Here is a 15,454-nt window from a genome sequence, read left to right on the forward strand (position 1 = left end):
CTATTTTAATTCAATTAATTTATCTATTAATTTCGCAAATATGACGCTTCATTCAATATATATATTTTCAACACTTCCAAATCATTATATATATAAATTTATTTGTAAAAATGATTGAATTTTACCAGTAATTTAGAAAAATTCCTCTGGAAACAATGTTTGACTCATTGTGCTGATAATTTTGGTAAGTATTGTTTTAAAAAAATAAGTTTTGAGTATTGAACGAAGGCTTTGTTCTAAGTGATAAATAACAATTCTGAAAAAACAATGAAAAGCTTGCAGAGAAGGGGAATTGAATTTTATTCAGATATGACAGCCAAAACAGGAACACTCTTGACAAAAATACACCTCAATCGCATTTCATTTGCTTTGACAACAGCAGTTTCCATCAAAATTATAGACTAGGCTTGGAAACCTTGAAAAATGAAGAGTTTTTATAATTAGCTTAAAAATCCACATACATTTTGATTTATGATTTGTTTTCAGTTGCACACAGCTAACAACAGTTCTCAACAGAAATTATATGAATGAATAGATTAATCAGTCTTGTGTTATGTACAAAAATTATGTTCACAAAAAGAAAATCTTAATTTTACATTCAATGATGATTTCTTGAACAAGACTGCAACTAATTCATTCTTTATCTTATATTAATTAAAAGTTACTGTTGAGAACTGCTGCAGTAATTATTCTAAGTATCACAACATATAAATTCAACCTCACAAATGAAAGATATATTACAAAATGCTAGACAATCTCACAATCTTACTATATATCAGGACAAATATATTAAAACGGCTCTTCATTTCTCAGCTGAAGTCAAAGCACATTTAATTAATTATAAATAACTTTAAAATGGCAACAGAAAAGAAAACAAAGTGATGACTATAAATTGTTAAAGAAAATATATAAGGAAGGAAATATAAATTCAAAGTTGACTATGGTAAAAAGTCTTCATGGGGAGAAAAGATTGACTTTAATCGTCTAAGTCAAAGATTCAGTTTGGTACACTTCAGAATGTAATTTTGGACATTTTACCTTCACTGACATCATAAAATGGGAGCTGAAATCTATGTAACAACAATATTGGATAATACATTCTTACTTGGAAGAGCGAATAATTTATTATGTCATAAAATGTTAATAACATATATATACAAAAACGTTAAAAACCATTTAATTATTGCAAATTGGTTTATGAGTAACTCAACTGTTCCATATGAAAGCACTGTAAAGATAAATATATAACTATAACATCAATTATTTCTCTAATTTAAACATAAAACTAAACCATTAACAATAGTTTTATCACTTTTTAATTTAAAAGAAGCATACTAAGTAATAAATCATTAAGTAATCATATAAACATCTTGGTGGCAAGCATTTACCAAAACTTTGAAAAAAAAAAAAAACTTCTAAAATTTTGGTAAATGTATTGCATATGTGATCTGTAAAAAATGAAAGAAAAACGTATCAAATCTATAACCAAGCTCTGATAATGTTTTATGCACGACGCCACCATTTTGTTACATAAATCATCAAAATTTTACAATTTTCACAAACATTATATGTAATTTAAAAGATTCAACTACATAAATTCAAATATAACTTGACTTGAGAAACGGTAACATAATCATGTAAATAATTCAACAAATTTAAAACCCAATTTCACCTAATTTTATTGCACAAGTAAATGAGGTTTTAGCCCTGCACCTTGAAGAGATAAATTAAAGGAAGACACAGGCTAAAAATTTAACAGATAGTAAATTAAACATGATTAATGCAATTTTCATAACTTTTTAAACTTAACAACAGAATAATGATTTGTGCAGCTATATATACCAATTTTATTGCAAATTTGGGGCAAAAAAAAAACGAAAAAAAAAAACATAGTGGATTTTTAAAAACGTATTTTCAACATTTTTCATGCAAAAAGCATATTGTAATAAAATTAGTCAACATTCAATTATGTTGGTTACATTTATTTACTCTTAGATTAAATACTTATATATTGACATATTTACAAACAAAAATTAAAATGTACGAATCCTGTTTCAAGCAGGAAAATCAAAGCCACATCTAAGGCAATTCTAAATTTTGGAAAAATTATATAAATTGATATACAGGATCTAAAAGAATGCACACCAATATAGCCTTGAACATTTTTAATTGATATACAATAAACTCAACACTATCACACTACTCACGTTCTATTCGCCTAAGATTTGTTGTAGTGCGAGCAGTGCTAGTGTTATCAATATTGCATTTAGAGTGATTACTCATTACATGCCTTGTATTGAAAAAATAATTTAAAAAAAGTATTTCAAACAATTATCTTATTGCATTCATGATTAATATCATTAGTGCTTGTAGCCCATTCAATGAGAAAGTCTCATTCGCCAGTTGAAATTTTAATCAGCTAATAATGTATATTATCAGCTGATGTTCAAGGCTATAAGCACTATGTATTTAAGAATTTTTGATATTTTGCACAGAATAATGGATTGTTTAGCAAATAAACAAAACAAAAATCAAGATGTTCTGATAACCTACAGCAAGCAACAAGTTGTGAAAAAAACCACACTGATGTATCCACTCTTATGCACTCCAGCGCTTTTGTGACCAAACTCAGATTAGGGTTTGTGCATTTTGTTTATTTTAAAGGTTATAGAATAGATTTATCTTTTATTCTTCAATTGAAGACTAGGCTATCAGCGCATGGAGTTTAAAGAATGCTGAACAAGGTTGTATGCGATTGAGACTTTGGTTGCTATCTGTGCATAACATTTAAGGGTGTAAACACTATCACATTTTATCACATCACACAATTCTTAATTTAGAAAACTAAGATGGAACGTCACCTTCTCAAATACAATTTTGGCATCATATCACTAAATGCACTGATTGTTGTTGTCTGTCAACTCAGATGGATTTCATTGTTCCCATTCCATTCCTCTTGTGTAATACAAGTTCAGGTTTTGCTTCATGTCCGTTTGGAAACTTTTAATGTGTAAGAAAATGTTCACGGGCATGACACAGAAATGATCGCAATCACAGATATCTGAATCAAGATGATACAGCAGATCTCTGTAGAACACCAATATTTGATTTCCCCTATATATAGCTATATATTTATATCATCTTTTTTGTACAAAGATGAAAAAGAGAACAGAAAACTTTGAAATTTTTCTGCTGTGCTCATAATTGGCATTGGGAGTGGTTTTACGGAGAATGTTTCCACTTCATGAGCAGGAGATTATTTCAAGTGATTTACAAAGATTAAGCTCATTCTGCACTTCATTCTGTACACACACATCCCTAAAATCATGTCTTTCAAGTTTCATGCCACCGGCCTGAAGCTTTGGTTTTGAAAACCACTGAATAAGAGGAGAGTTTTGTAGGGAAAATGTATTTATCTCCTGCTGAGCACCACATCAGGAGGTTCTTTGAAAGTGAAAGATCCATCGGAATTTTAACGTCTGCCATTTACTGAAATCAGGACAGACGAACACTGCTCTGGTCTCGGCGGACTAGGCGCGAGTGGAGGTCTATGACTTCCAGAAAGCAACATGCATACATGAAATTAACGGCACATTGCAAATAGCACTGACCAGGTCAGCATCAAAATTGCTAAAACGTATATTCATGGATTGAAGAACAAATAAATCACAGACATTATTCTGCCAAGTTTAATTTTTCAATCAGTATAGTTTGGCTCTAGTCCATGAATGGAAGGACTGTAATAACAGGTTATTGCACACAAAATTCATTTTTATACTGCACCAATGGAATGGATTAAATCTTCATCTCTGTAAGAGTCTCTCTATGCAACAATATTTTAAATTTGAATCTTCTGTTAAATGATGCCGTCAACTAGTAACAACTACTCTTCAAAATGTAAATAGCAATAAGTCATTTTCGCCTCTTCTGGCATGAAGCATATTAAATAACTGTCTAATTTATTTAAGGAATTAAAGTAACAAATCTAAACTTATGAAATGTAAATAATATATGAAACAGAAAAATCAATTCAAAGTAAATTAAATTCTAACGTAAAAAATTATCTACACGAGAGACATTAGCAGATTGGTTGTAGCATTTTAATACTGAAGGCCTCAGTCTATTTTATAAGCATTATTTGGAGAAGAGGGCTCTTGTTTGATCCCTTTTTGAGAAAAGGCAAGAAGGGCATTGAGACTGTTAGAAGCTCCTTTCCCCATGGGTTCAGGAGAAGAAGTGATATCAACAACCGGTGAATTGCTGCCTCCACTTCCATGTTGCTGATGGTGAAGTTGATGGTGATGATGATGGCTGAGGCCATTCGTTCCATTCGTCATGGGCATAGCAAATCCGTCAACAGAATGAGATGAGGCACTGATTGGGATGTTAGTACTATTGTTATTATGGGATTCAGAAGAGCAAGCTGGACCATTCATAGCAGAGGATGACATGGTACGTCCATTTTGAGCAGATGGTGATGTTGCAGTAACATTTCCTCCATTATTACTGTTAGTGTTGTTAGTAGTAGAAGGTGAAGGAGTAGATGCTGGAGGTGGATGGCTCATAGGAGTAGGAGCTCTTGAGCCACCTCCAGTGGCAGATGCTGTTGATATTGAATAGTCTCTATCAAGTCGAGGAGGTCTTCCTCTAGGACGACTTCCAGTCTCGGGTTTGGAGTTGTTGGAAATGGGTGTAGGGCCATTGGTAGCTGTACTATTGTTATTTCTTGGTGGGCTGACATTTGGAGGGGCCAGTGCAGATATTTCACTTTCTTCTTTGATTTGGTTAGCAAGTTCTTTAACAACGCGTAGACCTTCATCCATCAATGTTTCTTGCACGAGTTGTTTTGTTATCTGTGCACTGGTCTTTTTTACCATTTTCATGGTTCCAAATACATCTGTAGTATGGACAGATTGATTTGAGTCTTGGGATGGTGAATCATGAGCATCATGACTTAAAGTAGGAGAAGATGCATTGCTATATGCTGAAAACTGCGAATCTATAAAAAAGAAAGGAAAATGAATGTACAACACCTAGATTTAGATAGAAATCATTTATTTTAAGTAAAATATATAAGCAGACTGATGTTTTTTATTTTCTAGTCATACATTTCATGCATTCCTGACATGCAAATAAATTTATTATTTGCAGGAATGCTAAATTACTTAAATTGCATATCGCTAAAAATTTTATGACTACTTTTTTTTTCTTTAATTTCTTTTTTTCAATTTCTATTTAAAAAAAAGCATTATTCTTCGATTTTTCCATATTTAAGGAAACTATCTTATATATTTAAGCTTTTTTTCTAAATAAATTTATGTGAAAGGGTATAATCATTCAAAAAAATCTCACAAAGTATATATGCAAATTGCACTTTTAAAGATCACACCCTCTCCCTCCAAAACCAAATTTCAGGGAAAATAAAAGCAAAAGAGCAGGCGTTTTCTTCCCCCCCCCCTCTGCATCGGTGACATAGCCAAGGGGCTAGAGGGTCATAACATCCCATGAATCAATACAATTATGTACACAATGCACACATGGGTTTATGCACGTGCAATGCCTAAAATTAAGTAAGAAAATACTTTTATCGCTGTAAAATTTTGGGCAATGAAGTTTGAATGTAAAAATCTAAAGTTGAATAGGTAAAACTTGGAGCTGAAAAAATAAAAATATATTAGTTGTGATTCAAATAATTCAGTAAAAATAAATCATTGATGAAAAATATAATGGATATGTAATTGATATTGACTTACCAGTATCATCGTTATCAATTTTATCAGGATCTGAACAAGAAGATAACCTCCCACAGCCTTTTCCGCCAAGATAATATCTGTTAATTACATGAAATGCGATATAAGATACAAATATATATATATATATATATATATATATATATATATATATATATAGATGTACACAGCGTAATGATGTAAAACAGTATGATAAAAAATTTATAACTCTATTCACACACATAGATGATATTCATTTCTTTTTTATTAGAGTCATTTAAAAAAAATCATTTCAGTCGAGGATAATATCTTGATAATAGAGCAATTAAAATTTAAGTTAAAATTTTCCAATTAAATATTTAGAACAAAAGAAGAATGTAATAACTTTAAACTAGCATAAGGAAAATTTTTAGCATTAAATTTTGAAATCGAGAACCGATTTATCGGTATTAGTACTTAAAAACTAATTATAACATTAAGTATAAAGTCAAATTTTAAAAGTCAAGTACATTTCAGATTCCCGAGAAAAAATTTTAAGGTAAAAATGATCAACATGTTTGTATTTAAGGAATACAAGGAACAAACCTTTCTATCCTTCTTAACTGTTTATTTATTTCACTCTGATCATTTATCAGTTGCATCTGCTGCGTAGAAATTTGCTCCAATTGAGATTGCAAATGTGTTACAGCAGCAAAGTTTTGAACTTCCCTCGCCTGCTGAAGGCGTGTTTTCAATTCTTCCTGCTGGCTCCCAAGCAGTTTCAATTGCTCTGATATCTTTTCCAGTCTCTCCTGCAAAAAAAAAAAAAAGTTTTTTTTTACTATTATGCAGTACACATTTTTTTTAAAAAAAAGGCTCACTTCAATTTCCAAAAGTGTTTCCTTAGAAAATCAAACTATTGTAACGTTGTACTTAGAGGGTGAGATCGATTGAGATCAAAATTTGACCTCAGTTCAGAGAATAGTCTGACTAGTATGCAGAATCAAAATTCGTCGTCGTTGGATATATCATTTCCAATTTGCCTTCGTTTAAGATGGTAGTCTGGTTTGTGTCAAATTTCAAGTAGACTTTATAATTGAGTTAATCTTTAAAAGTTTTCCTTTTTTACAGACTAATTTGTGCAAATTCCACAGCACATAGAACATGCCAGCTTTAAGGCAAGGAACATTGAATGAGATTTTTTTAAACAAAACTGCAAGAATTATTTTAACTTCAATATGAGAAAATAAAACTTACGGTTTACAACGATTTTATTAAGTCATCGAGTTAGCCTGACTAAGGTCTGAATGTTAGAGAAATTTCCATTTTTTTTAAAAAGCAAAATGTCTAAAATGGCTTACTGTTTATAAATATGCGCCAAGGCATGAATAAAATTAACACATTTTTGCACTAGGGCAATAATGTTTCTGCAATTATTTTGGTTTTTTATTTTTAGTACTGGGAACCAGACGGTCGAGTGGTCTCACTTAAATGACACACTTGGTGCAGTAGAGATGGTGGATTCAATTGCTTATTGTCTCTTGCTCTTTCTTTATAAAATTAATTAATTTCTTTCTTTATAAATTCAATATGATTCAATCTGATTTCATCTGTGATATAAATATTGATCTGTGATATAAATGAGTTGTGCAATCTGAGCAATGTAATTTTTTGTGGAACTGGTTACATATGTGATAAATAATAATCAACGTTGGCATTAACACTTGACTTTACAGTGCTAATATTAACCCCTAAGAGTCTCACCGGTTTCATTTACGAAAGTAAATTTAAAACAAAACATATGAATACATAAAAAAATGAAGCAGTTTTAATAAATGAATGATATGAAACTAATACTTAATGTACAAACCCAATTGAACAAAAATCCATTTTCAAGAAAGTTGGAGTCGTCTCTATATGAATGATAAGAATAGTAAGTAATGCAAGGCATCTTACCTGTCTTTTCTTTCGCTCTTCTTCAATTTGAGTAGTATCTCCGGCTTGACCAGGACTTGCATCTAAACGAAGCCTTTTACACGTTTCTTCGTCAAACGTTTTGTTATACATTTGAGACCTGCAATTATTGTTCATACTACCCTTATTATTGCAGCAATGGATACAAATTAATCCAAATGAAAAATTACTAACTAACATATTTGGATATAGTACGAAAAATCGGGTTAAAATGCATTACAATCAAACCCGAATGATAAGTCTGATAAAAGACATAAAAATCTATAGTTTTTTTTTTCAAACCAGCACTCTTTTCAAGTAGCTATATTCAATTTTTGTTTTCCGAGCAGAACCTAAAACTGTTCATAACCAATGACTTAAAAATAAGAAAAAAAATCCCCCTCTAAGTTATCCCCCCCCCCTTTTTTTCTATTGTCGTCAGATTGGTATGAAATAAAAAATGGTACATTTCTTCATGGATATGATGGATTATTAAACTGTGCTCTGTTTTTTCAACCTGTTCTGATCATAAAAGAGTTGACTATATATCGCATAGCGTTAAAAAAATTGCATTGACTCTTTATAAAGTCACCAGGACAGATAAGAACTCAAGACAACCAAACTTCGAGTCATGAAAATAATGCCCACACCACTCTTATTACAGGCATTTTAAAAAGCTAATGGTAAAAATATAATAATGTAAAAAAAAAAAATCATTCATACTTAGATGAACTTGAATTCGTAAATTTCATATTATTTATGAAAGCAAAATTAATTAATATACACTGTGCATAGAAACAATTTTCACTGGGTATTTGTCTCAGATGATCAGATTTTCTAAGAAATTTCAATATCAAAAGATCACGTAGTTAAAAAAAAAAGAACAAGACGTTTGTGTGCAACTTTGAGATGATTTTCGAGAATACGAAGCTTTCTGATTGAATTGCATTCACATTAATTTGGAACTACTAAAAAAATCATTCTGACATAAGCCGAATATCAAAAAGAATGAAACTTCAAATTGCTTTGTTGGACAATCGCGACGGTAAAAATGTAAAAAATGAAAATCCAATGCAATACGCGGGCTTGGAATTAGTTGCGAAGTCTTTTCATTAACCTGCATTTACGTCAATTTGAGACTACGAAAGTTGTTTTAATTAAGTGAGAAATCAACATTAATGCTAGTCAAAGTACCGAGTTATTAGAACATCTATTCTAATAAAAACAATATGAAATAAATAATTATTGCAAGGTGGTTGAAAAATGACTAGAGCCGAGATTTTATATAATTATATCCATCCATTAGGGGGGGGGGGGGCATCTAAAAAAAATCGAAACAAGTAGAAAATCCGAGATAAATTCGAGACATCGAAAGCCGACTCTATTTTTCACAGGACTGGTCCGACTACAACGCGCGTAGCTTCTCGGCTTAACTACTATTCGTACAAGGAAGCCACTTTTACAGATTAATTCCATGCAAATAGGAGATGAAATTAACCGTAGCAATTACTAAAATGCCAATTGATATTTTCAATCGGTTTCAATCTGTAACGAAATGTTCACATTTAAATACATATTTTAAAATTAATTACCATCGCTGGAAAGATAGTTGTTGAACTAGAGACGAAAATGCATAATTTATTAGCAAGAGTTGTTTTAATCGAATGCGTCTGAATATAAAATCTAATGCGAGATTGTACTCTGCATGGCAAGGTACAAATTTTCAATATTTAAATAAATTTAAAGGCGGTTGGTATGGATAAAAATCATTGGCATAAGAAATTACATTCGCCATTTATCTGATTTAAATTTTTAAATTGCTTCAATTCCGATGTTAAACAAAAAAAAAAAAGCAGTTTTCGTACCAGAGACTATGACGGCTACAATTTAAATGTAAACTAGACTAATGACGAAACGTAGGCCAACGTTTCGTGGCCAAAGTTACTTTATTCCGATATGAAAAATGCGCTTAGATCTTACATGCAAGCATTTTCTCCGCAACATGACAGCAAAAAATTGCATTTGGTAGTGGACCTGTTTCTAATTAGTCACTTTAACTGAAAACATCCAAAATTATAAAATTGATAATTAATTATTCGTAATATGCTAAGATCTCACATTTAAGCCTGTTTTGCGGATTTGTATCACTTGGAATGGAGAAAGAGTGAAGTTTAAAATTAGGACCCCCAGATTCAATTATTTTTGTTAAAAACATACAAGATTATGTTGACAAATCCCGTGATCACATGAAACTTGAAGAATCAGAAGTTACTAAAATTAACTTTAAAACAAAAACTTTACGCAAAAAAACTCTTAAAAAACTAGTTGTATTTAATTCGTTCCGAGTCATTAGATTTATAGATTTAAATATATCCTTAACGAAAAAAGTGAAATCTCGTTACAACGAACTTCACGGGACCGCGAGTTTTATTCGTTGTAATGGTAGTTAAATCGGGTTTGAAAATTTATTTTACTGAAACGGTTGTTTCGTTGTTAACGGGTTTTCGTCTACGTATTTTCGATTTGCTATACACTAATGATTTTGAGAACTAATGGGTCTGGCTTTTAAAATTTTCAAATCAAATTCCGATCAAAACGTAGTTACGATTTAATGGCTTTATTTGTGGATTACATAACATAATAAATTCATGATAAATAATCTTATTTTTTCAACATACAGTAAACTCCCGATTATCCGCGGAGCGGAATAGGGTGGCACGGTAACCGCGGATTAGCGAAAACCGCGGATAATCCAAATAATAGGTAAAAACGTTACTACTATATACAATTGCTAAAAAACATGAATAACACTCACACTTACATTTAAATTATAGCTAAAAGCATTGCTATATTCCAGCTACTAACATGGACTGTAAAAAATATGCATATGTGAAAGCTAAAAACGAACAATAACACAATCAAAAGTCTTAAAAGCATTTAATGACTGTTAAAAAAATAGTGAAAAGACTCGCGGATAAACCGACCGCCGATAACCGAGACTTTACTGTAGTTTTTTTTTTTTTTTTACTAATAATAAAGCTGAAAGTCTCTCTGTCTGTCAGGATCTCTGTGACGCGCATTGCGCCTAGACCGTTCGGCCGATTTTCATGAAATTTGGCACAAAGTTAGTTTGTAGCATGGGGGTGTGCACCTCGAAGCGATTTTTTGAAAATTCGATGTGGTTCTTTTTCTATTCCAATTTTAAGAACAAAATTATCATAAGATGGACGAGTAAATTACGAAATTATCATAACGGGGAACCGTAACATGGGCACAAGCCAATTGGCGAGAAAATTCACCATACATTATTTGTAAATATACAGGCGAACCAAAATACCTTTTAATTTTCTATTACGGGCAAAGCCGTACGGGTACCACTAGTATTAAATACATCCAGTGGTTTTTCAGCGCGAGATAATATTATTCAGCTCCAAATTATATCTGTGTTCAACACCGTCTTTTAATAAAACGTTTGTTTAGTTATTAATGCTTCATATATTTTTATTACTATTACTTTTATTGAGTGTTTCATATATTTATGTTTACAGTTTTCGATAGACTGTGAAACTTAACAAGTACTATGTTTATTATTAGCAGATAAGCAGTTAGATTGTTAAAGACAAATGTCTAAAGAAAGTTGGAAATTAATACTTCAATAACCTTTTTTTAATGAATCGCTTAATTTTTTATGCACAAACGTGAGAAATTGCTGCAGTGTAATAAGATCTATGAATATTTCAAGGCAACTCTGAAAACGTACTAGTGTTTTTGCAATTACATGAAAAAGAACGAAATATATAATTCATCTATTGACAGATTTTTAACGCTTCAATATATACACTTTCGTTTCTAGCAAAAACAACGCGATTATAAAGGATTCTGGTTTTATTTCACTATTTTCAACTTTCACGTAAACTGCATGTTTTTTTAAACACAAATATAAAAATGATTAATTACGTTATTTATGCGCTTCATGTCAATGAAAATGTTGACTATTTCGATGCAATTCTGGAAATGCATCGAGTGTTTTGCACCATGGAAACACTACGATTTTCAATATCATCCAAAGCTCCGCCCTAGCCACCTACACACTACAGCTTCATTAGTCACGTTTCGAGCACACCTTCATTTATTGATTTTGCGGTTGAGCGCGAAATTTAGTTCCGCAGCAAATATTTATTTCATGGACACAAACGTCAAAATCGCATTTATTTGTCTCACTACTCGTTACTAGATTGTTCTGAGTACATTAAATTACTAATAGGATACGCTACCTACACTTTAGGAAAAAGAGCTTCTCAATGCGTAAAAATGTACTTCTGAAGTCCAAACAAAACTATAACTGAAGTAAACGAATACTAAGTACAATTTTTAGAGAAAATTTCGTATCAATACTTGTTTATCGGACATTTATTAAAAAATTGGTAGTTTTTTGATCAACAGATTTCAGATTTACTCATTGCACTCTTTGAGAATTAAGTTGCTTCTTCATGCCATTTTATAGTTAAATTTTTCGTACCTTTTTAGCAACTAAAAGTTGTAAAAAAGATTTTTTTAGCAAGTATTTATTTCATAGGCAGATGTAAAAAACCTCAATTATTTGCTTCACTACTCTTTGGTTGATTATTTTGAATATATTAAATGACATACGACATTCTACCTATAGACGACAGCATAGACAACAAAGCTTTTCAATGCATAAAAAATGTGCTACTGAAGTCCAAACAAAAACATAACTGAAGTAAACGAATATTAAGTACAATTTTTGAAAAACAATGTCGTCTGCATATTTGTTGATTGAAATTTTTTTTAGTATTTTTCGTAGCTTTTTGATCAACAGATTTACTCATTGCACTCTTTGAGAACAAAATTGCTTCTTCGTGCCATTTTAGTAGTTAAATTTTTCGTACCTTTTTAAGCAACTAAAAATTTGACAAAATACTTTTTAGAAAATATAGTGAAATCCCGGCACAATGAACTTGAAGGGACCGCAAATTGTATTAGTTATAACGGAAATTTCGCTGTAATGGAATATAAGCAATGTAATGGCTGTTAAATTGGGATTGCTTATTTATTTCGTTGAAACGGACATTTCGTTGAATTGGTATTCGCTGTAATGGGATACCATTGTATTTATTTTATGGGCACAAATGTCAAAATCTCAACTTTTTATTTCACATTTCACTACTCGTTACTAGATTGTTTTGCGCATATTAAGTAACTAATACAGGGTTGGCAAGTTTTTGACAGTCGGAGGTTTTATCCGGTTTTAATCACGGTTTTTACCGTAATGTCAAAAACCACTTTTTGACATGGTTTTTGACAAAATTGTCAAAAACCTCAATTTCTGTGCAAAACTTGCCTATGCTTGATTTTGATTACGAAAATACATTAAAAAATTTATTAAAGTTTTATAGTTTTTGATTTCAGACACTATAATACATTTTCGGAGTTTTAGAATTCTAAAATGATGTGCAGGTAACAATTCCAAGCATATTTTAATTCAACAGGTAGCTCGTCTGCAGAAAAAAAGAGAAATAAATGAAAGAGTTATTATAACTATAGAATAGGAAGTAATTATAAATAGCTAAAATTAAACTTAATGACTATTAATTCCTTTAATTTTCCAACGCTGTAAGAAGATTGCTCATTTATTTAGTATACTTTCAAACTAACAGACTTAATAAAATAGATATCTTTATTTAACTGTCACTTATTTGCGGTAGAAAAATACCAGTTTTGTAGCCCTTTGCATACCAAGTTTACTTCCAAGTTTAGAATGGATCAATCCAAAACTAGAGAAGATTCTCTCAATAAATGCTGAACAACATGGGCTTGAATGTTAACGCACCATGAGTTGTACAAATTTGACAGAAATATTGGGTGTTCTTAGACCTTTCCAACGTTATTGTTGCAGAGACATTCTGAACCGAGAACTAATTTCCTGGATATGATGCAGATTCAGCTTAAAAAGCTCTCATTTTTTGCTTTAAGAGTAGTTTTTATTACATAGCTATCTATATAATTTTTCTGGAGACGAACTCTCTTAAAACCTGCACTTTTAGATGGAAAACATTCATTTTCTTCAACAAAAGAGATATTTTTTTCACTTCTAGATCCACAAAAGGAAAAAAAAATCATTAAAAATATTTAGCTGACTTATAATTAATAATTGCCTGCTAATCGATTTAGTTTTGCTTCGACTCAAAAGGATATTACATAAGTAATTACATAGAAAGAGAGATATTTTGATAGATAAAATTACTTGTTTAACAACTAATTACTTGTTAACAACAACTTGTTTTTAACAACTAATTGTTAGTTATTAAAAATTTAAACAGAACCACTTTAAAAACTAGATTTCACTTTTAATGTTTAACTATTTTACGGCATACAAATTAATTTTAAGGAATTAATTTTATTTTAATGAAATTTTTTAATTTAATTTTTATTTTACTAAAATGATAAAAAAAAATAATTGTGATGAAATCATGTTTGAGGATGAGGAATCTCATATGTTTATGAAAACTGTCAATTCATCTGTATTTGAGTTTTCGACAGGTTTTTGATGTCAAAAACCCAGCCCTGAACTAATAGAATACTCTATCTTGACCAAAGGAAAGTTTCAATGCCTCAAAAATGTGCTTCTGAAGTCCAAACATAAATAGTACTTTAAACGAATACTAAGTGCAATTTTCAGAGAAAATTTCGTGTGAATACTTGTTTATCGAACATTTTGAAAAAGTTTGCAACGTTTCAGTTAAGATTTACTCACTGCAGTCTTAAGAACCAAACTTCTTCGTCATGTTACTTTAGTAAGTAAATTTTTCGTACCTTTTTAGCAAGTTAAATGTGTAGAAAACACTTTTAAGGATTGTAATTTCTCGCAACTGCTTCATGAAACTAAGATTTTTTTGTATAACTTTGAAAGTAATTCATTGCTGTTTGTATCCGAAATGAAATGCTTCTTGACCGCTTTTTGGACTAAAACTAGGGATGACATGTGTTGTAGAACCTTTTTTTTTTTCGTCCACTTGATTTAGCCATTTCCTGTTAAGAAACTAAACTCATATTTAGTAATTTCTTTGAAAGAAAAGAAAAAATCGTCACTACCGCGTTTTAATAAGTATGTTCAGCAGTTACTTTTTTTTTTTTTTTTTTGCACTTCTTTTACGAAACTGTCACAATCCTTTTATGAGATTTTTTATCAATTAAGTTTATCATATTTTCTTTTAAGAAACTAAATTTCTTCACCACCTCTTTTGGTAAATATTTACTGTTCCTAATATTCTTCCAAGAAACTGAGTTTCGTCAACCTTTTTAAACATGCTCTTCTGTTATAAAATTTTGAGCCTTTTTAAAAATTTAAGTTTTTCCACATTCTATTGGACAGTTGTTTTTATCATTGAAATGTCACATCTTTTTTTAAAAAATTGTGTCAATAGTCCTAGGAGGAATAAATCTTTTTATCAATTACATTTGTTCAGATCCTTTTAACACACCAAGTTTAGACACCAGTGGTGCAGTGAAGGGGGGGGGACCCCTCCCCCCCGAGTCATTGGTTTCTAATTGGTCATGTAAATTCTAATACAGTATTTTGTGCATATGAAAGGGCTGTTTTGATCAAAAAAAAAATAATAAATAAACCCCTTCAGGAAGTATTTTTGATCAAAAAACTACCTCCTGAAGGTATTTTTGATCCAAAAAAAAAAAAACCCTCCAGGAGATATTTATCATCCAAAAAAAAAAAAAAACCCTCCAGGGGATATTTTTGATTAATAGAAGGTATTTCT

At 30.8% G+C, this 15,454-nt stretch overlaps 1 protein-coding gene across 3 annotated transcripts in view; it reads right to left on the reverse strand.

Moving 5' to 3' along the window:
• Positions 1-281: 281 nt before the first annotated feature.
• LOC129231379 (NGFI-A-binding protein 1-like) overlaps positions 282-15,454 on the reverse strand; it is a 163,423-nt gene continuing 148,250 nt past the window's right edge. For 2 of the 3 annotated variants that reach the window (XM_054865677.1, XM_054865676.1), the window contains exons 7-10: positions 7,665-7,800; positions 6,315-6,520; positions 5,754-5,830; positions 282-4,999 (exon numbers count right to left, since the gene is read on the reverse strand). In XM_054865677.1, coding sequence (XP_054721652.1) covers positions 4,116-4,999; positions 5,754-5,830; positions 6,315-6,520; positions 7,665-7,800 — 1,303 coding nt within the window. In that variant the 3' untranslated portion in view covers positions 282-4,115. The remainder of the gene's footprint in view (positions 5,000-5,753; positions 5,831-6,314; positions 6,521-7,664; positions 7,801-15,454) is intronic. The other variant, XM_054865678.1, reaches the window with a different exon arrangement.

The sequence above is a fragment of the Uloborus diversus genome, chromosome 10 (assembly GCF_026930045.1).
Source record: "Uloborus diversus isolate 005 chromosome 10, Udiv.v.3.1, whole genome shotgun sequence".
NCBI classification, from domain to species: domain Eukaryota; kingdom Metazoa; phylum Arthropoda; class Arachnida; order Araneae; family Uloboridae; genus Uloborus; species Uloborus diversus.